General features: G+C 41.5%; 1 protein-coding gene across 1 annotated transcript; it reads right to left on the bottom strand.

Annotated features, from left to right (window-relative positions):
• Positions 1 to 2,282: 2,282 nt before the first annotated feature.
• TDRD1 (tudor domain containing 1) lies at positions 2,283 to 23,176 on the bottom strand. The gene is given in 25 exon segments (XM_058810983.1): positions 2,283 to 3,392; positions 3,996 to 4,042; positions 4,205 to 4,426; positions 4,752 to 4,919; positions 5,175 to 5,285; positions 5,493 to 5,609; positions 6,157 to 6,402; positions 7,275 to 7,445; positions 7,621 to 7,731; positions 8,626 to 8,748; positions 10,139 to 10,384; positions 10,651 to 10,821; positions 11,327 to 11,434; positions 11,924 to 12,100; positions 12,420 to 12,500; positions 13,997 to 14,045; positions 14,150 to 14,189; positions 14,505 to 14,610; positions 15,005 to 15,152; positions 15,349 to 15,413; positions 16,543 to 16,661; positions 17,831 to 17,862; positions 17,864 to 18,103; positions 22,769 to 22,927; positions 23,012 to 23,176. Coding segments are annotated over 25 exon segments (3,315 nt in total). The 3' UTR covers positions 2,283 to 3,299.
• Positions 23,177 to 23,234: the final 58 nt, after the last annotated feature.

Here is a 23,234-nt window from a genome sequence, read left to right as displayed (position 1 = left end):
CCCCCACCCAGTTCTGCAGCAAGGGAGTTTTGAGAGGCTCTTTTGCCCTGTGCAGCAAAGGCTCCTGTCCATAAAGAGATCTTGATCTTGAAGCACTGCTCACATCGGGTACTGTCAAAATCAGCATGCTGCAGATCAGATCCTTTATGACCCATGAGTTACAGAATAAAAGGCACTTCTCTGACCTAAGAGCTTTTGCTAAACTTACAGAGCAGTTTTTTCTAACAGAAGTGCTTATGCTACTGTCTTTGCCCATGGCTAGAGCACACACTGAAGATGACATGGTTGATACCCCAACACACAGATGAGAAGTGGGTCAGAACACACACTGCCTGTCTGGCACAGCCCTTGCTGAATAAATGGGGAAATCTGATTGTGTGGACAATTTATTTCTCAGTGACGCCCATCTTTACTATGCAAAATAAAGAGGCTACTCTCATTCCTTTCATGAAGTATCCAGACACATTAGAGGTATCAGTCTTTCCTTGGTTATCAAGTCGTGATCAAGTTGTTATCATGTCTTTTGCAGAAAGATGTCTGTTACAGACACGAGACACAACCTGTTGGAAAGCCAGCCCTGGCAGGCTCAGCTCTTTCCTCTGGCCGCACCCCAAAAAGTGCTAGAAACAAAGTAATTAAAGCACGAGAGCACGGGCTGAGTCCGGTTCCCGGGGTGGTGGGGATTATTTTTATTTTACTAACGCACCATAGCCCTGTTTATTTATTGGAGAGATTCGCGCCGTGTTCCTGCCGAGCTGCGGCAATCCCCGCACGGAGCTCGGCGTTCCCTGCGGGGGGACCAGAGGCAGAGCGGCCGGGACGGGACCTGGGCTCCGGAACGGCGCTTTCGGGTGCCTCCTGTCCCTCCTCCCTGCCCCGGGCTGCGCAGGGCTCGGAGCCGGCTCCGCATCCCCACTGCCCTACGCACCCCGCCCATGGGACAGCAAGGTGTCCCCGCCGATGGGACATCCCGGCCCGCTGGGAACCAGCCCCAGCCCTCCCCAGAAAGGCTCTCCCGGGCCCATCGCCCCGTCCTGCCCCGCGCCGGGCTGCGGAGGCAGCGGCCCCGAACAGCCGGAGGAGCCGGGCAGAGGCTGCCCCCGAGCCCCGCCGCACACCCGGCTCCGCTGAGCGAGCCAACCCCCAGCACCTCCGAGCCCCACTCAGCTCCAACCCTCCCAGCCGGAGGTTTAGGATGTTCTCGGTTTAAAAGGGGGGACAACAAAGCTCTCCGAGCCGCACTTTACCTGTTCTCGCACACTGCGCGGCCCCGGTGCACCTGCGGGGTTATGAGCAACCTTCTCCCCACGTGGATTCACACCGTGCCCGGCTGTGACAACCTCTCCTCCACATCCACCACGGCCTGAACCTATAACTGCGAACTGGGGGGTGGGGAAGAACGCCAGGAACACCCACATTGCTGTAGGTTGCATTGAGGAGGAACACTGGTGTAGCCGCTCCTCCGATAGGCTCCGGACAGCCCAAACTGTCAGCAGCCCTGGAGCACAGCCAGCAGGGCGGCCAGCAGCTCCGAGCAGAACACCCTGCTCACAGCAGCCCAAAGGAGCTGCATTAGCAATCAGGCTTTTAAAATGTTTTTTCTAATGCTTGTTTTTCCACAGAAAACTATTCTTGACGTGGGCAGAAGTACCATATTCACACCTACTACACCTGGAGGAATGATGTAAGGGACCTGTTTTAAAAATTATGTTTTGTTATTATGCTATTATTATTATTCTGTGCCAGTACTAGCAGTTGCACAAAACTGAGCTCTTTCAGTCAAAGAAGAGCTTGCACACCTCCTCCCGCCCAAAACCTAAACAATGATCAATAATTTTTGAATTGTACAGGCAAAGCACACCCTTGTGTCTACCTCACAGTATGCAGTTAGGAACACACCAACTGCTAAATAATAAATAATTTCAGCCAAACCCAGTAAGCAAAGTATACTCAAGTTCCTCCAACAGTGCTTCATAAATTGAAATTATAAGGATAAAAAAAAGCCTTGTTACTTTGCAGTACTAGGTAATTTTTATTAATTTCCTACTACTTCCCTTTCAAAAGTGCTGTTATTCTAGATTTCCAGTTCACTTTTGATGGAGGATGTGGACAAGTGAACAAGAGGTGTGGGAGCACTAAATAATCAGTGAGGTGCTTTGCATAAGAGCAAATCCTTGTGCAAGTCACTCTGCTCCCAGGGAGTCAAAGGACACCTGACAAAGCCATAGTCTTGTTCAGAACCAGGGGCACAAACAGAACTCCAGAAATTCAAGTGCAAGCATTCATCTAATTATTAGTTACTGCAAGAACATGATGCAACAAAAACTAAGAGGCAGGAAAAAAATCTGAAGCAATTTGAGTAATAAAACATTAAGTCAAAGGAAATATTTGGCAACAATTTTAATATCAAGATTCTTCCAATCTGCAAAAGCCCAAACTTGAAGTATATGTTGTAAGTGGACAAAAAGGCTGACCCTGCAGTTTCAATCAGCAAATGTCTACTCTGTTCCACAAAAAGTAATCTGACATTCCTGAATTAGTCACAAATGACTGCTAATCTCTTAATACTAAAATACTGATAATCTCTTAACAATTTGATTTAGTATTTTTGTCATTGCCGAGACTGGGTCTTTTTTATTATGATGTGAAAACTTGATGGGGTAGAAATCCTGATGATGTAGCTACACAAAAAACAGCTTCAATACAATTCACTTAAAAATAACATTCACAGATGCATATTATACAGCATAAGTGTAAAAAAAGAACTCTGCACATTAAAGTGTTTACTGATTTTAGAGAGAACTATCTGTATTCAGTCCAAGACAACATTCAACCTTTAATGATACTGAAATCAAGGTCTAACTACAGACCTGAAATTAGGCTGAAAGATCAGTAATTAAAGAAGATAGAGAGTTTTTCAAGTGATATAAATGGTACCAAAGTTAAGTGAGCCTTACAATTGCAATCATTCCAAATGCAAGTCTGCAGAATAGACTCACAATGTAATGGCCATTCCATAAACTTCTGTGCATTCAACAAGAAAATACAAGCAAGATGTTTAGTAGCACATGGTAGCATAAAACAAGAACAGAACAGAAATTTTAGCTTGCAGGTTTGCAATCCTCCAAGTTACATACTTGTGTCACAGTAACAATCAAGCACACAGATAAATGCAGGTACTTAAACAGCACAGTTTCTACAAAGTGACCCTCATTTTTTAAGCTGATGCTCTTGATCTTCTAAAAAAGGAACTGCAGCAACTTGGTGGACATGAAAATGAAATGGTGCCTGTCAGAGACTTAGTGGTTCAACAGATTTTTCATATCACTGAATCCATCTGGATTCCCAAACTTGTTTAAAAGGAAGAGTAGGACTTGTTTATGCTTTTCAAGCTGTGGAATAAGCAGAAAGAGTTAGAAGTATACAATTCTGGGTTTTTTTTAATTGCTGATCTCAGATCAGGGTAGATGCTAATATGACAAACTCAGCTAAATACTATATTAATTCAATAAATAGATTTAGTTCCTTTCTGTTGTAAAGTCTTCTGGAAGGGGAAAAAGCCAACAGAACTGTAGCTGACCTCCCCTTGTCCATGTATATGTCCCTCCCCCCCTTTTTTCCCCCTGAAGCAGCTTCCTCAAACCAAACTGATTAAATACTCAAATTAAGATTGAGATTGCCATCTTAAATTAGATAACAGAGAAAAGTGCCACTCCTGAGAATTAAACACTTGAAAAATGAAGTAAGAGCTGTCTGTGGGGCAAAGTACAGACTAATGAAGTCTGTGTGCTCCAAACACCATCCTTCCCTCAGCTTCAGGGTACTCTAATTATTACCTTATATAAAAAACCTGAGAACAAGTGTCAGGACACATTTCACTAAACTTCCATGTTTCAGTAGCTATTATTCCCCCTACTCCCATTTGCTTCCTACACAGGGTTTCTTTTGAATTCTGGAAACATAAAAAAGGAAGTATTGCTTGGAGTAAATCTTACTTGCACTTTTAATTCTTTGCAGCAGCAGCTGGTCTCACCTTCATTACCTACAAAAACCAAAGTGAATGAGCAAAATACACATACACACATTCCTTCCCTAATTTAAGAGGTGACATGTGGCATTGTCCAGGATTTTTAGAAGGAAAAGTCATTTAGCCACCCCATGTGCTTACAAGAATAAGCAAACTGAAGTAATCAAGCCAATGTACCTTGATGTTCACTATGTGAGTTCTCAGCACTGCAGGATGTGACCAAACCCTCCTTTAGCAGTTTGTCAGCTACATTCACATAACCATTGTCCAAGTGCTTCTCCACTGTTACTAAATTAACATTTCCATTAATCCCTTTCACTGTAATTGTGACATGTTGCTTCAATAACAGTTTTTTCAACGTGTCAAGCACTAATGGAGACCACTCAGCTTTCTCTATTCCTGTGGAAAAAGGAAAATCAAGTCTGTTATATAAATAATTAAGATATAACTTGAATAGTACACATATGCTTTGGAAAATATTATGCTAAATTTTCCTAATATAAATAGCTGAAATTCTAGAGATAATGAACTAAAACCATGCTTTCTAAACCAGCTTTTACTGTGCTTACCAATATACTATTTCAGAATATTGTCATGTTGTTTACCAGTATTAAGGAATGAACACTACTACCAGAACAGGTAAAAAATTATAAGGTTCAAGAAAACCAGTCAGAGGTTTTTGGGGGGTGCGGTTTTTTTGCCTATTTTGGGGTGGTTTTCTTACCTGCAAGTGAACATGTAATAGTCTGAAAAGGCAGCTTTAAATAGGAGTCAGTGATTGGCAGCACCTTTGAAAGGGGTAAAGTTTCTGTGTTGCCATAGTCTCCATACAGAACTTTCACTGCAGACTGGGAAGCTTCCAGAACAACAGCTCTGTACCAATTGCCATTACCTGAAAAGATTGGGGCAAGAATGGTCATGTGTGAAGAATCATCTTATAAACACACTTTATCTCGAGAACAAGAAACTGTAGAGTTTTTAAAGAATTTTAAATACTGTGGTGGATAAATAAAAGGCCAATTGACAAGAAGCACAATTAAGAGATCCATAAGCACTTTCAAGCTGGTGTTTTTCCTTTGTCTACAGCAAAAATGAAAGCTGTGTTTTCCACTGGCCAAGGAAATGGAAGGACAAAGGAATGGCTCACCTGAAAACTGAGCACAACAGGCTTCACCCAGTTTTGGTTGGAAGGGCTGCTTGTTGCAAGATCTGCAATAGTCTTCCAGTGAAATCAGCTCCTTAAAGAGCTTCTTTTGACCTACAGGAAGAAAAACCACATTCACTAACCATGTCTGGGTACAATGAAGTCCATACTTAAGCCTCTTGCTCCCACCTTTGACATTTTTGTATTTTCCTACTGCCCAAGATACATTTCTACACTTCAGTTCACTACACACAATTTTATTAACTAGCTTGCAACAGTGACTTCTTACTGGTATTAGGAACAACGAACACTTTTTCTTACCTTTTTTTGGAAATGGTACAGCATAGAACAAGTCTGGGCTTACAACTTCAGTTACACAGACAGACATGGTTTCATCTACAGCCAACTCAATTGACTTCCAGTGCCCAAGTGAAGTTGCTAACAGAAATTGTAAGAAAATGCAGTGTTACCACTGTCCTCCAAACATACATCTATTTTAAGGAACTGTTATTTTATTTGATATTTATAATAATTTTTTGAATTTCAGACACGACTACATGCCTTCCCTTTGGGAAGACAAATCTAAATCAAAATAAATAATGCTTACTTTGCTGTTCATGAACTGTTGACATATAAAAGTAGCTAAAGTAAAAAACAGCTCAGAAAAAAGAAAACAAGACCTTGAAAAGCAAACATGAGAAAAGTTTCAGTCATAGAAAATTTCTAATTCTCTGATTCCCACAGAGTCAAACAACATTCATTTAAGACACACAGATTTTTAACTTTCTCTTTTTGTCTATAATGCCACCTGCAGGACAGTTGGTGTTCAACTCTAAGAACTGACAATATACCCGAAACTATGCATTGATATTAATTGTAGTTAAACAAGCAAATAACAGTTAAAGGCTGGAATACTGAAAATTCTTAAATCTAAATTCTTAAATCTAAAATTGTTAAATCTAAAAATTAATATTCCTTTAATTACCTTTCTGGTCCATAGATGTGTTTGGAAAGTCATTTTCATCTTGTAGAACTTCCTTTACAACCAGTTTTTCTGAAGTTAGTATCTCATTGATAATTGTTGGACAATCTGTGGAATTATCAGTAAGCACTACACCTGCCCCATCTTCAGAAAGGGAAGTTACTGTGGCTTGAAGCTCTAAGCCTGAAGTGTACATATGAAATCTTCTTGTAGCTTCTGGATTCCACTGGCTGTTTCCAGGCTTTATACCTGGGAAGTGAGAAACTGTTAAAATATCTCCATTCACTAATATTTACTTTCCTCAACATTATAATTTCCTTTAAAAAATTTTCTTTAGAGCATACCCTGAAATATCAAGGCTTTTACTAACCCTAGGGCAACACATTGTCCTTCATCCTGTTAACTGCTCTCCCTCTTCCTCTTTTCTTCTAAATGCCCACATTTTCTCAGGATACCCAAGTTTCATCTTTTATATTTTATGATTCAGCCAAGTCAATCCTTTCCCTCAGCACAAACAACATTATTAAAACTGGTTTTGGATCAGTATAATCAGGCCTTTTTATCAAAGGAGCAGACAAAACCAAAGTGTTTTAAGGGTGGGTGGGCAGGAACAGCACAAGACACTTGAACAAAATGAGGTTTTGAGCTTTTTCCTGTTTCCACACTTTTCATTTTTAAACCAAGCAGACTACACTAGAAAGAAAGAGAAGTTCTGCAGAATTTTGAGCGGTGTGGAAAAGGAATTTGCAAAACACTGAGAAGCAGCAATACAGTGCCAAACTCTTCGGAAGTCAAGTGAAAGAACCGAAAGGCCAACTTGCTTCACTAAAACAGATTAGCTCCACTGCCTGCAAAAGCTTTGAGAAATAAAGTTGCACAAAAGCACCTTTACTCCTAGGAAGGCAACAACCAAAAACCTGTAAGCATTACTCATGAAGCAGAACTAAACAAGCTCCCTTTTGACCAGTAAAGCAGTAAGCAAAGTCCATGCAGATCACTCCAGAGAACTGCTCAGAGAAGAGAAAGCAAATGAACAAACCCAAAAGAACAGTTCTGCACAGTATTCCCCAAAGCAGCAAGTCTCTAAATGCAAGAGCTCTTGAAGAGAAAATGAGATTCACCTGAGAGCCAGCATTTAATTGCCTGAAATGGAAGTTTTAGGAATGAGGGTGAGATCTGTCGGATGTTATCCCGTGGTACATCCTCAGTGTTCCCATAGTCCACAAAGCTCACTCGAACTCTTCCATCTGAAGTGACTTTTTGCACCACAGCACGGTACCAGTTACCATCCTCTAATTTTAAAGATTAAAAAAAAATTAGTAATTACTTCACACATTTGCTAAGTCTACCAGCTTTCACTTGTTAGTAAATAAATGTAATTCTTTGCTGTCCTCTACTAATGTGAACTATCAGCTGATTTTTCATGTTCACCCTATAAAAACAAAACAATTTTATTCTGTTACTTGCCAAAGTAAAAAGCACAGCAAGGGTCTCCATTCTCAGGCTCCAAAACATCTGGTGGTGTATTCTGACAGTATTCAGACAATGTTTTGTTAAGCGAGTTTAGAGCAAGTAACTCTGAAAATTAGAAAAAAAAACAAAGATGAGATCAATGAAATGAGCAGACTTGAACTTTATCAGTTCACTCTACAGTTTACTTGTAAACCTTCAAATGTACTCCTTGGCTACATAAGTCAAGGAACAAACACCCCTCACTTTTTAAGAGCTGCCCCATAGTTTTTGTTTGAATGCCTTTAGCTCCCTCTTCAGCCACTGAATTTTGTCACATTCTTTTTCTAGCATTTAAAACACCAATGGCTATCAGAAGTCTTTATACAGACCTCTGGTAGAGAAACAAGATTACTTTTTAACTAATCCAAGAGGAAGTCATATCCCAACAGCTGCATTTTCTCATTTTTGTGTTAAAATTATTGTATCTCTTAAGTTTTTATAAATTATGAGAGTGTACTAGAAGAGAGCTCCAGTAAATACTGTCTTGGCACAGGGAACATGTGTCTTACTTGCTTTTATTAACAGAATCACTACACCATCAAGGATGGAAAAGACCCTTCAAGATCATTTAGTCCAACCATCAAGCCAGCACCACCACAGTCACCCCAAGTATCACATCCAGATGCCTCTTGCACACTTCCAGAGACAATGACTCTACCACCTTCCTGCACAACTTATTCCATGCCTGGCCACTCTTCCAGTGAAAAAAAAATTAAGATAACCTTTGACTAGGTTATAGTAACTCATTCACTTTCCTCTACTGCTTATCTTCAACATTATTCAGATTTCAATACCATGATCCAATTTCTGGGTCACTCCACTTGTATTCTCAGATAAAAACCTCAGAGGTAAGCCTTTGTGCTGTAAGCTTACTTGACATAGTAGTTAATTAGACCTATAATAAATGACAAACTAGGAAGCAAAGAAACTACCAGAAAGAATTAAGCTGAATAAACTTACCATGGCTGTTTGAAATCTGACAGTAGAATTCTCCAGGATTGTACACTGTACACACTATGACACTGAGTGTTTGCTTAAGAGTTAATTTAATCCACTTGCACATTCTTTTGTTCGTTGTGTCCTCTAGAGAGGACAAAAAAAAGCACAGAATAAAAAGAAATTAAAGTAACTTTTACAGGAAAAAAAAAACCCCATCCCAAATGCTCATTCACATCCTTGAATTTCATGTTATAAACTGTCCAACAGACTAATTACCAGTGAGAGCCTCTTTGCAGAGTAAAACCAAGAGAAATATGCCAGTTCTTTAATGTAATTCTTCATTGTCAAAAAGAGCAAGCCATAGATAGCAGGGAAGAGTAATTACATACAGAGGTAAAGGCTGGCTGGCAACAGCCTGGGCAAGAGGGGCACTGGGGAACCTTGGCACCAGGGAACAGGGTAGGGAGCATAGAAAAGGGAAACATCTGTCACCAATCCAAGGAGGAAGAGCAAAAAAGACTAGAAAGACTGGTGGCAGAAATTTGCACTGAATATTATACTCAGGTACCTGAAAGAAACTTATTATTTAACACAAGTTGTAGAATGCATCATGGGAAGACTAAATCATGGCACTGGAGAACACACTTTGTTTAAAACCTGCATTCAACAGCTCTGGCTCAGTGACAGAAATGACAAAAAGGTGAGAGGTAACCAATAAAGCAAGGAAGTACAAAACAGGCCCTTGGTGAGGGCCACAGATGTGTTTAGATACAGCCAGGAAAGTTACTTTTTATTCTGATTTTTTGTAAGATTCCTTACTCTTCTGAACGAAGACAAGGAATAATTGTGTCCTAGCCACAAGGCCTCTAGTGAGAAAGATCAAAATTATTTCAACAGACTTGACAAAGAGTTTTCAGTACCAATGGATCAGAAGAGAATAAGTATATTTGCCAGACACAGGATGGAAAAAAAAAGGAACTTAGCATGCTTCATAAGACAGAAGCCAGGAATATTCTCCAAGATTTCAAAGAAATTTAATGTATCTTTAGCAAAAATCTCTTGGATTGAAGTTTTGGCCACTAAATTCAAACAAGGCAATATAAGCATAGACTTGAAGCTTTATAAGCTACTACAGTCAAATTTTCAAGGACTAAGTATGAGGTCTATGTGTAAAATACAGGACAATGAAGATGACAATAGAGCAAATATTATTTGCACTAATGGATAAGGATGTAGGAATAACCAGGTGATAACCAGTCATAACCTACTTCAACTGGAAATTTTAAGACTTCTAACAATAGTAAGTACCAACTTCCAAAAGCAGGCAATAACAACTTTGTTAAGTGTGCACGCCTGGACGCACACACAGACACACAACTCTTTACAGTCAAGTTGCTATGGATAACCTTTGAACTTGTGAGGGCTAGACTTGAGGAGCCAGACTGAAAAGCTCTTAGAGATAAGAGCTTGCATTCTCTGTACCCACCTAGCAGGAGGTGAACAATGCCAGGCAGCAAGATGTGCTCATACTCACCCTTGGCTTGCTCCACATCACTCCCTCTGGCTGCTGGTGAGGCCATGCTCAGCTCCTCAGCTGCAAAGCCTTCCTCAAGGAGAAGGCTTGATACATTTATTACTGGAGTACTTGAGGCATCTGTAAGCTCCACCACAGATTTAGAGCTCTGTTTATCCACTACTTTTACTGTCAACACTTTGTCTTTCACCAGTTTTCTCAAGTAGGAAATACATTCTGAGGTCCGTGTTGATGGTGCCTTTACACCTAAAAAGTCACATAGTATGGAAAGGTTCTGAGGTCAGTCCAACTCTCACAATGTGTGGACAGGTACAACAACTGCAAGTACATTCTGAAATATTTGTCACATTTTGTAGATATGCCATGACAGTTAAGAATTCTGGAAATAATGCCCTACCATTACCTCCATCCTTTCCCATGTTTCCATGTGTGATACTACAGCTGTGGTGGTTGTGTAACACCACTTGTCCTCCCCCTATCTAGTGTGAAACTGCTAATCATTTACTTCATACCTGCCAGGCTACATCTTATGGCTTGAGCTGGCAAGTCCATTAAGCTTGGAATGATAGGACGAAGTCTGGTCAGTGGAAGAGAGTCAGAATTACCATAATCCACATAGTCCACCAAAACAGTGTCTTCAGAAGCATAAGCTGTAACAGCAGCACGATACCAAAGGTTGTCCTCTAGAAAGGAAGACACAGATGTTTTGTCCGAGAATGATTTTTTTTTTTGACAGACCAATATAAAAATACATCCATCTCAGTACAGCTTAGGACTACCAGGTGTTGGCTAAAGCAGCATTTTGAGAAGCAGTCTGTGATAGCAGCATCATTCCATATAATCCCATTTCTTCTGTGCCTCTTTTGGGGACTGAAATTTCAAACATATACCTATTTCCAGCCCTGGGGAAATAATACTTAGCAACATAAAAAAACCCAAACTTTCCACGATCTCTTAAAAAGCTATTCTAAATAATCTGAATCCAATGTTTATTGCTCAATAAAGGGACATTTTAAAATTGGTACTTTACAGATACAGAATTTTTCAAATCAATACCCAGCATTACCCACAGCTAAAAATCAGAGATAAATAAACTCTACATAAAACATTTCTAAACATAATTACAAATTGTATCTTTTTGGTAATAAATTTAAGTGACATAACTTAGTGTTTTCAGTCCATTTTTACCTGTGAACTGGGCACAGCACACATTGCCAGCAGCAGGACGGAAAGATGGACTACTGGGAATTTTGCCACAGTATTCATTAAGGGATGCTTCAAGCTCAGCAAGTTGACCTGATATTAAAATACATAAGTTTTGGAATATAGCCTATCTTGCAATTATTACAAAATAATTAAGCTCAAAGCCTGGAAGAACATCTTATAGTCTAATGGAGATTATTTCAAATGTTTAACACTGATCAGAGTAGGGCTCTTCTATCATTAACATTCAAGAGAGTCCTCATGTGTGTCTGAGGAATCACAGCAGCAGTGAACAGACAGGGAAAACCAGGGATGGATTTTTTTCAGCAAAGAGGCAAAGCTGAAGCCTGTGCAAATTGAAAGCAAGCTAGTGGAGGCATGCCAAGAAGAAACCAAGGAAGACAGCTCTTCCAACAACAGGCAGATGATGAGGTAGGCAGCTTCTTCCCAAGGACACATTTTGCTACTGATTACCCAGAATTAAAAGGCTGCACATGGACACAGAAGAAAAATTCACCCTCCTCCAGCCACTCCCTACCAAAGAGAAAAATGCCACACCAGGCATTTCCAACCATCACTTACGGGCACTTTGCATCCGCTGACAAAAAAAGGTGTCTGGACTTTGAATGTGAGAAACCACACCAGAAAATTCATCTCCAATATTTAAAGAGACAAACTTGGTAATTGAATTAACGCAGTGAGAAGAGTCTTCATCCTCAGGTATATTTTTTTCACCTCCCTTTGAATAGTTTTCTGATACTGCACATAAAAAAGAAAAAAGGTTGCCAATCAAAAGCTAGTTGACTTTGAAAATATAAACATACTGAATTGTTTTTTTTTTTTAATTGATGTTTTGGACTTCAAAGGCTCCTGTCGCATTATGAAATTAATGCTTATGTAATAACCACTATACAAATGTTTTATACTATTAAAATGTCTATGAGCTAATGTATGCAGTGACCTGAAGCTCCATTAGCCAACATTTTGAACTTTGAGGTGACGCTAGTGAGCAGCTAGAACATCATGCAGTACAGGAGGAGCTAAAATTCCCCAAGTTTAGTTTGGCTTGCTTGCTTACCTCTTGGAGAGTCTACTTTGGCATCACCTCCTGAAGCTAAATGAGACTTCATTTCTAAGGGAACTTTATTTAGGCAGTCTTCTAAAATATAGATCAAGAATAAATGATTTAGCACACAAATAGCCATCAGCTAGTTTCACTTCAGAACCATCCTCTGAGCCACATCTATATTCCTATCACAAGGTGAGTATGTTCTACTTATTTGTTCAGCACTTAATGTTTAAAATGCAAAACAAAGGTAATTTCAGAGTAGCTCAACTACTTGAGTTTTCTGAGCACATTCACAGCTCCAAGACTGTCTGACTTCATAAAATGAGAAAAGCAGTAACAACCAACATTTACTTGCAGTCACTAAAGACTGTGAGCTGAAAAACTGATTATGGCTTTTTAGACACAAGGATTCATAACTTACCTCATTATTTACAATACTGAGTATGTAATGATTTAGTCAAGATGTCTTTGTAAATCTTGGTTTCTCAGCTGAATGCATGAAGCAGCATTCCAAACTTTCAATGTCATTATTTTCAAATTAAAACCTCAATACAGGTGTTTCAGTTGCTTATAAAGTCTGGAATGAATGCATGAACATTTCAAGAATGCAGTGCCATTTATGTGATCCTCTCTCCAAAAGGGTAGCAGGTTACACATCCCCACTACTGTGCTGTGAAGCAACCAAATGTGAAATATGCCCAGCACAATCCTTATTCAGTGGAATTTACAGGGGACTAAAGTGAACCATCCTTTGAGAGACTGCACAGCATCACATGGAGATAAGCTTCCTGCACGTGAGCAAGTTTAGCAAGCTAGGAGCATCAACCACCACGTCCCTGAATGTTCCTGTGGGCTGCAGATCAATTATATTAATACAGTCTTGGCACTACATTGCTCCTGTCTGCAGCCAGAGGAAAATGTAAAAAACAGTCTTCCACATGACAAAAGGTGCACCTTGCATGTACTGATCTGCTTTGACAATCAAACCCAGCTCAACTGGAAATCTGAATTCTGACTCCTCAAAGGTCTTGTGCTTGGCTTGGCTCTCACTGAAGCTTGCTAGGTTAGAAATATAAACATGCTTATAGAGTTCTCCAACTGGATACAGCAATATCCAATGATTGCTCTTTCTCTGGAATACTTAGTGAGCATGTATGAAATGTAATGAAAGCTGGTAAAATCCTATATGGAATTAGAAATTGGCACTGTAATTTTTAAAGAATTAAAAATCCGTGAGAAAGAAACAAAATGGTACCAAATTTTCATGCATCTATTAAAACAGAAAAATAAACAAGATGACCCAGAACACACTGAAGTTAATACAATTCTATTGGAAAAGTAACCTTCCTAAAATTTAAGGTTATTACCCTTAGCAAGGTATTTCAGGAACTGACATTTTATGGAAAGGTAAAAAAGTAGAATTGAAAAAAAAAAATAAGTCAAGGGAGAGGTTGGGAAAGCACGAAGAGGGAGGAGGGCAGAAGAAAAAAAGAAACCAGATTATCTTTTACACATGTTAGGGAGGGGTGTGAACAGAAAAGCCTTAATTGTGGTGAGTTATTTTATCCACACAACCAAGCACTCACCAGAATCTGGAAGTACAACATCTACAGCAAAACTCAACCTCACTTCCTCCTGCAATATATCAACACCAGTTAGGGAATAGTGCTTTCCTTTGAGCTGAGATCACATGAGCACAGCAGATCCAGTCAAGACATAGTCAAAATTGTATGACATACCTTAACATAAACTCCTGTCTTGGTTTTGCTATGACTTAAACTGTAATCAAAGAAAAATATGTCAGTTTGAAGAACCAGAGACTGACAAGTAGCATTAATAATACAATCTACTTGCAAATAGATAAAAAGCTGTGTTCATAGTATGTGATTTTTGCCAACCTTTATTCCTCATCCACTAAAATGCAGAAATACAAATATGGTAATATGTAATAATGACAGGCATTAGATAATGCAGTACTAGCTTAAGAATAAGCAACATATTTTACTGTACTAGTGCCTTCCCATGGTCATTTATGTGTAGTAGGAGACATTGTTTTTCTGTGAAGATGATTTGGCAGAACTTTTACAAACTTACTTCTCTTTAAGGGGATCACAAACTACTCTATGTGCTGGCCAGTCTTTCTTCTGACAATCTGCAGAGCAATAGTAAGTTTGCAGACACTGTGAGCATCTGAGCTTTCCTAAAACAAACCAAACAAAAAAAGACAAGAGAAGTCTGAGGAAAATATGTATTGGAAGGAACAAGAACTGTTTAAATAACTGCTCTACAAAACAGCTCCCCTGCAATTCTAAGTACACACAAATAGGTCTTTGTATTGACATACAGCTATCAGACATTGCTACCCAAATATCCCAAATTCCTTCTACATTTAAGGGAAAAAAACCCATCATTTCTGATAAAGAAATGCTCTCTTCTCCTTGTCAGTTCTGTTACTCCAACTATGTTCTGAATAGAATATACTTGTGTCTGAGAATTAAAAATATTTATGCATTTAAAGACATTTCTGAGCAAACCTGGTCTGGTTTCACTGATAGATGTACTGTGTGTCAGGCTACAGGACAGCAGGCACTTACCAAACAGACCACAACGATGGCAAGTGCCCCCTTTAGGGGGTGGTACTAACAAACTCAAGAAACTCTTATCACAGCAAATAGAAAAAGCACTCTTAGAGGAACACTGCAATTTCTTTGGCTTCCCATTAATCCAATTAGAATGTGACACCTGCAGAAGAAAAACCTGAAGTCATTCTTACTGGAAAAAACCTGCCCATTAGGGTAGAAATATTCTAATATACAAAAACATGACAACAAAAGGAGACAAAACTTTTAAGTTCTAGAAAGAGAAATACATGCTGATAACTCCTGCTACCTAGAAATGCTCAGAATACTTGGGGCAACTATAAAGTGAAATAACTCACAGTATTTTCTTTATCAGCTGCAGCTATGCAGTTCTCTCTACCAGTTTTGTCTTCCATAGAACTTCCTAGAAGCAGAAGTATTTGCAAAGGGATCTGATTAACAACACCAACACATGCCTATGTTATGGAATATTTGCAGGAAGAAACAAGGCTCTTGGCTACTCCTACTACTCTGCCAGCCCATTTGAGGGAACGGAGATGCTTGGACCTTGACACACTCTGGAAGTCACTTGTTTCCATTCTGATACCACATTTACTCAATCATGCAATCATGGTATTATTAAAACAACACTTTCACCTTCTGTGCTTATCACTCATAACTGACAAACAAAACACTCTGAAACAAGAAACTGACTTTCCAGTGAGTGCCTTATAAACCTTGTGGTCTTTCCTGTGAGTTTTTCTTTACCAAACAACTCTTAGAGGACATTCATCTAAGCCTACATATCAATAGAGCAGGAACTCTGTTTTGATAAGTGGAAAACTCATCCACCTACAAAGAATTTTCTTCTGTTCTAGGCTACATATACCACTCAAATCTTGTTCCAGCCTGGCAGGCCTGTCCAAGGTCTCCACTGAGACAACATAAAGCTTTCATGGCCTTTTTTTCCCACCTGGAAGCAAGTGAATCTTGGAAACTCTGCCTGAACTGAAACTCTTGCCTAACACAAAATTTCATGAACTCTCCAGACCCAAGCTGTTTGTACATAAAGCTAGTTCAGATCTCCCAAAATGAAGCCTTTCCCTCTCCCCAACTTGGAGTAAGAGAACATGGATCAGACAGTAGCAAGGCACTTAAGAGGCAAGAAGCATTGCTGAAGGAACTCCAACTCCCATGTATTGGTCCTAATTCTCTGACACCTCGATTATCTTGGTGGGTTTTTTAGATTCTGAGGCATTTCAGCAGGCACAAGTTTGGATAATTAGGAGTTATATTTACAAGCCATACTCTAGTGATGATGTGTATCAATAATAAAGCATATACACAACCACATAAGAATAAAGTCAAGACACCTCTGTCAAGTTTAGGACAAAGTCTCTCTTACTGCACTTGTGCTGTTGCTAAAACTTTCTGTACTGTTTCTACATTTGTCAAAAACACCCTGTATTCTTTGCTTACAAAATACTGGATTTTGTTAAATATTTCAGAAACTCAGCCTCAAAACTAAAAGTCTTTCAACAGTAAGTTTGTACCTGTGACCCTGTTGCTTAAATCTGCATCTGCAACTTCCTTATGTTGAAGATTAAGTGGTTCTGCCATCACGTAAAGGTTGACATTAGAGTATGACCAAAGGTGGCTGTGGGCCAGGTAACTGCAAAAGCATGGATTTAAAGATAAATTCAGGCAGGCACACAAATTAAAATATTTTTGGGTCATATTCTGAAGATATATTTAAGAATTCATTTTGGAAGGCTAATTCTCTACCATATATTTCTTTTGTTCAAACAGCAAAACACTTTCTGCACTAAAGAACTCAACAATGAATACAGGAGATTAAATTATGAAAATTCCTTCAGAAGAGGAACACACTGACAAATAGAAGCAGCCATCAACACCTGCACACGAAGCTCACTGTGTCGCTGGAAGAGACCTCGCTGTACTTTTGTTAAAAAAGTCTGTAGTAATAAAAAGCACAGCCTGCACTCCTGGGCTCCTCATGCCCTGAGGGGAACCACTGCCCCAACAGCGGCTGCCTGAGGGGAAGCAAAGCCCTGGGCTCTGCCGAAATGCATTTTCAGCACCTGCTTTCCAAATGCTAAGATGCAATATAATTGTTTTAAATTAAAAGTATAGGCGAAAACAAACTAAAATGAACCTGCAAATAAAGCAGAGTAGTCTAAGTGACACTGCACACCAACTCCACCAGAAATGGGCTTTCAACAACCGCAATAAAAGAGGTGTTATTAAAATTAACTGATTCTAAAGTGATTTTTAAGTGATTAAAATTAAGCGATTTTAAGTAATTCAGAATAAAATTAAGACAACCCCGTCCCACGGCCTGCACCCAAGCTCGCAGCCAGCCCCACCACCTCCGGCCCACCCTCCCCTCAGCAAAGCGCTCACCCCGGGCCGCACCCGCTCCTTTCCTGGGGAAAAGCGAAGCGCCCACCCCCGTCCCTCTCTCCCCCGAAAGCAGCGCTCACCCCGGGCCGCCCCTGCCCCTCTCTCGCCCCAGAGCAGTGCTCACCCCGAGCCGCCCCTGCCGCCCCTCAGAAGAGCGCTCACCCCGGGCCGCCCCTGCCCCTCAGAGCAGCGCTCAGCCCCGGCCGCCCCTGTCCCTCTCTCCCCTCAGGGCAGCGCTCAGCCCCGGCCGCCCCTGTCCCTCTCTCCCCTCAGGGCAGCGCTCAGCCCCGGCCGCCCCTGTCCCTCTCTCCCCTCAGGGCAGCGCTCACCCCGGGCCGCCCCTGTCCCTCTCTCCCCTCAGGGCAGCGCTCACCCCGGGCCGCCCCTGTTCCTCTCTCCCCTCAAAGCAGCGCTCACCCCAGGCCGCCGCCCTGCCGTCGGCGCTGCCCCACGCGGGAAACTGGGCCGGGCGCTCACTCGACGACTGTCGGCGGCAAGAGGAGAAGCAGCGGCCCCCGCAGGCCAGCGACGTCTGCAGGCGCTCCCGGCGGGCCCGTGGCGCTCATTCCGCCCCGCCCAGGCGGGACCCCGGTGCCCAGGGGCGGAGCGGGGCAAGTGCTGCTGCCAGGGCGCCCGCAACCCGCGGTGCCGCCATCGCGGCCGGGGAGGAGCGGCTTGGGGAGCCTTGCACTGGGCCGGGTTATTCCAAGCCCTGACCTGGCCTTGAACACTTCCAGGGATGGGGTATGGGGCATCCACACCTTCTCTAGGAAACCTTGTGTCAGGGCCTCACTACCCGCACAGCAAAGGATTTCTTCGCAATATCTAATCTAAAACCATCCTCTCTCAGTTTGAAGCCATTCCCCCAGGTGCAGTCACTGAGTGCCCTTGTAAAAAGTCCCTCTTCAGCTCTCTTGTACCTTTAGGTACTGGAAGGTGCTCTGAGGTCTCCCCGGAGACTCCTCCAGGATGAGCAGCCCCAGTTCCCAGCCTGACCTCATAGCAGAGGTGCTCCAGGCCTCTGAGCGTCTTTGTGGACATAAGTACTCGTGGTTGAACCAGTAACCCCAATTTATTTGATACAAATTCAGAAAACGGCTGTGAGAGCTATGCAAAAAGCTGAAATTTGATACATAAAATTGATGTATTTGTATTTTAAACTATTTGAATTTTGCCCTGCAGCCAAGAACATAAATCACCTCATTTCCCATTTCTAACCGATTCCCATTTTCCTTTGTCCTTTTTCCTCTTTCTTTTCTATACAAGGTGTTTTCCCCTTTTCTTCAACTTTTGTCTCCCACCTCCATGTCTCCGTCCTTATGGGAAAATATACTTCATCCTCAAGATTGCTGCAGTTTTATGCTACTACTCAGACATGATCTCAGGTGTTCTCAGTGCTGTGCAATTAAGCTTTCACCAAAAAATAAATTAATCTGATCTATTTTAGTGCCTACATTGTTGTACTTATTTTTAAAGTGTATAAAATCAGTGATGGATTTTATTGTTACATGTTCTGTACAGCAGGGAATAATTATCTCTGTTCACAGAGAAGTAGCTGAAGCATAGCTATTTTGCCTTAAGTCATTTGGCATCTGGCTGTGACAGTGTTTCAGTCTAAATTATCTGTATTTAAGTCTAGGATCCTGTCTGCCAAACTAAGCATTCTCAAAAGAGAAGTGAACAACACATCTGAGGGCTGCTGAGTTTTCTCTCAATGGTTAAAATACCACCTACTAAAGTCGGAGGAACGACTCTTCCTGGCTCACATGAACCTCCAGCCTGAGCAAAGCTGAGTGGATCAGAGGCTGCACTTACAACAAGAAGGAAAACTAGGTAGGAATTGGTGGGATTTCAAGAAACCCACATGCCAAATTTCTCAGCATTGCATATCAGAGTAGGCACACACCTGTATGTGGGAGATTGTGGGGAGACAGGGCAATCGCGATCATTCAGCCTTCATCATCTCCCTGCCCCTTGTTCCTCTGTCCCCAAGATGAACCCAGTAAGTGCAACGACTGGGCAAAGGAGCCCTTGGAAATCTGAGTAAGGAAGAACTAATACCAGTAAGGCACTAAGAAATACTTCTCTGTCATTCAAACCTCTCTCTCTCAAAAAAAAAAAAATAGGTTTTCTTAATAGCTTAAGACATCTAGATAAGATGATGCAGCACCCTGTCCAGCTGAATATTAAAATTGTCCAGCATTGGGAATCCACCACTTCCTTGGAGAGATTATTCCAATGGCTGTTTTTTCTTATTGTGAAACATTTTACTCCATTGGTCCTTTGACACCAGTGGTCTCAGAGGAGTGTGGGGTATCACTCAGCACATCTGCTGGTTGAGCCACCTCACTGTTCTCCCTTAAAGTGGAGTTGCTAACACTTTATCTGAAGGAGAAAAAATTGCTTTGTAAGCCCTTTCAGAGGTCAAAGCTACAGAAATACTCTGGATAATTAACAAATGTCATCTAGAAACCGAGCAATCAGATGAACATTTCCTTTCCTTTCTCTTATATAATAAAGCATAAGCCAAAGCCAAGCATAAGCCAGAACTACAATCTTTTGAATATGTGGGCCAAATTCTGCTTCTGCCTCTGCAATGCAGAGCTTGTCTGCAGCAGACAAGTCTGTTGTTGTGTAGGACTGTCTGTCTTTCAGATGGCAAGTTCTCTCACTCAGGAATTGTTTTCCTCAGCATTTGTACATGCAAATAAGACCTATGGCTGGATAATTAAGAGGTCCATTAATTCATTTTAATTTAACATCATGTAAGTGGTCTGGGTAAAGACTCTGTGACCTGTCACTATCATTCCCTAAGTATCTGTGGCCACCTCCTGGGGATAAAGTACTCTTCACATGAAAATGTGGCTTAAGCACAGGTATTATAGAAGTCAGAACTCTCAGCATCAGTTCTGGGACTAGAGCTATGGGGAGTCCAGCTGAGTACAAAAAAAGTCCTTTTCTTCTGCCTTTAAGGAAGAACTGCACTAGCCAGGCTCTATTTTCTTAACCTGATTTTAATCCTTCTCTAGAAATTGCCCAGAGTAAAAGGCAAAAATCAGATTACATTTTGCTAGGTCTCTTGGAACACAACACATACAGGTAACATCAGTGGGACTGCAGACAAAGTGTACAGCAAGGTAAAAGCACAAATCTTAAAAAGACTGGGGTCAGAGTATACTGATGTCTCTGCAGTTGTCTTTAAACAACCTGAAAACCAAATAGGAAAAGAAGCATTTGGGCACTGAAGTGACTGTGTTACAGAGCAGCAGTGTGAACTTTGCAGCTCAGCTGCAGAACAGCAGCAGTGGTGGCAAAGAACCCTTCCTGAAAGCAAAGCTTAGACTTCTGCTGCATGCCAATTAGCAAGTGAGTGTTGCATGGCACTGCTTTCTGAAAAAAGACAATTTTTACTTATCTCTGTTTCACACCTGATTTTTTATGTATTTTTAAAAAGATGGGATGCACAGTATAATTTGAGCAAAGCAAGGGCTAGACATTTGCCTTTAAAGTGTTATTTGGAGGTTAAAGCTGAGGGCATGAGTGTTCTCTGCAACCTACTTCCATTTGTGCTTTCAAATTAATGTTTTTAAAGACATATGACTGACTCCTTTGCTGCTTAGAGGTGATGGCTAGGACATTGCCTAATTACCTGAAGTAGTATTAGCTTTCCCAGAATAATGGACACTGAAAGATTTATAGTTATTATGGCACTGAAAGGTTTACAGACTGATTTTTTCTAAGATCCCACTGTTCTTTTTAAGGATCAGTTAAAATGTTTTGTCCTGGTTTCGGCTGGGATAGAGTTAATTTTCCTCCTAGTAGCTGGTACAGAGCTGTGCTTTGGATTTAGGATGGATTTAGAACAATGTTGATAACACACTAATGTTTTTAGTTGTTTCTAAATAGTGTTTACACTATTGTCAAGGACGTTTCAGCTTCTCATACCCTGCCAGCAAGAAGCTGGGGTGGGAGAGGGGGGGAAACACAGCTGGGACAGCTGATCCCAGCTGGCCAAAGATTATTCCACACCAAATGGCATCATCCTCAGTACATAAACTGAGGAATAGCTGACCAGGGAACAGTTTGGGAACTGTCTGGGCATCAGTCAGTAAGTGGTGAAAAATTACATTGTGTATCACTGGGTTTGTATATATTATCATGTTATTATTTTGTTTTCTGTCACATTAAACTGTCTTTATCTCGACCCAAAGTTTGAGTCTTCCAGTTCTGAAACTGGAGAGGGGAGTGAGCCAGCAGCTTTGTGGGGCCTAGTTGCTGGCTGGGGTTAAACTACAGGTTTTAAGGAGCATTTTCTAGGACCCCCAGATTTGCAGTTGCACCTCTGAAATTCCAAATGCCTAGAAAGAATATGGAGAAAAAGAACTTGCTCTGAAATAACTCTCTCAATTAATGTTTGTAAGTGAAGTTATGCAGCACATTCTACTTTGAAGGTCATCTGTGATACAAAGTGAAGGAATCATCAGTGCATCATTGGGTAGGTGATGTTTTCATACATGTAGGTATGTGTACGCTTTTATATAAAAATTAATTAGCCAAAATAAAGCAACAGTTTGATCTAACATCAAAGTTAGCCTTGCTATGAGTAGGGGATTGGAGTAGATAATTTACTGAGGTCCCTTCCAACCTGAATTATTCAGTAATTCTAAGTTGCTTTTCTATTGTTAAGATGTTAGTTGAGGAGAGCTGCCAATGCTCATTTTAGCTGAGCTGCTATAGCAAATACAACTGCTTTCACTTAGCAGCTTGTCTGCTGAGGTATTTTTTTCATTTTTTTTTTTATTAAATAAAATGGCATTTATGCCGTGCTCTGTATTCCAAAAAGCTTTGTGTTCCACTGAAAAACTGCTGATCCCAGCACTGAAATGCAGTCCAGATTTTTGATGCCCAGCAAAATTTTGACTTTTTAAAAAAATCCAATCAGAATAAGGAATGAAGTCCCGACAGGTGCTAAGTAAGCTGTTCATTAACATTACTGGATTGACTCTTGCATGGTATGTAGGTGCAGAAGATTTTGACATAATGTGCAGGGGTTGGTTATGGAGAATGAGATGCTGTTTATTAAGGTAGAAGATTCTATTTGTCATTACTTGTGCTCTGGATCTTGCAAAAAGGAGAGGCATCTTCGTAACCATCTCTCCAAAAACAGCTGAGGTGAAGAAGAATCCCTCCTGTAAGGCAGCTGCTCAGGGCTATGGGTTTAGACAGTGCTATGGAATGTCTGACATGAGATCCCTTGTTAACATAAACACATGTTTAAATAGGAAGAGAAAAAAAAAAAATCCAGACTGAAACAATTTATAGACACGTGCCTGGAAATGTCTTGTGTGAAATCACAAAATCGATTAGGTTGGAAAACGCTTCTGAGATCACCGAGTCCCGCCCATGACCCAACACCACCAGGTCAGTGAGTGCCCCGGCCGGGCTCTCCTTAAACACCCCAGGGAGGGCGACTCCACCACCTCCCTGGGCCGTCCGTTCCGCCGTCTCATCGCCCTTCCCGTGAAGAAATTCTTGCTAACGTGCACCCTCAATGTCCCCTGGCGCCGAGTGCACAAACACCGCAGCATGATGTCCTACATCCAGCCGCTCGGAGCTTCCAGCACCGTCAGTGGATCGCGGGCTTTCGGCGGCGCGGGTGGGACCGCGGCAGCAGCACGAGGGCGAGGACAGGCGGCGAGATGGGTCCCGCGTCACCTGCTGGTGACGGCGGCTGCCGCGATAGCCCGTCCGCCCCCGGCCCATCCCGAGGAACCGCGGCCCCCGCGGGGCAGGGCCGGCCCCGCCGCCCGGGGCTGCCCCG

This window comes from Ammospiza caudacuta, chromosome 9 (genome assembly GCF_027887145.1).
Source record: "Ammospiza caudacuta isolate bAmmCau1 chromosome 9, bAmmCau1.pri, whole genome shotgun sequence".
NCBI classification, from domain to species: Eukaryota; Metazoa; Chordata; class Aves; order Passeriformes; family Passerellidae; genus Ammospiza; species Ammospiza caudacuta.
This window is presented reverse-complemented; position numbering and strand designations above follow the sequence as displayed.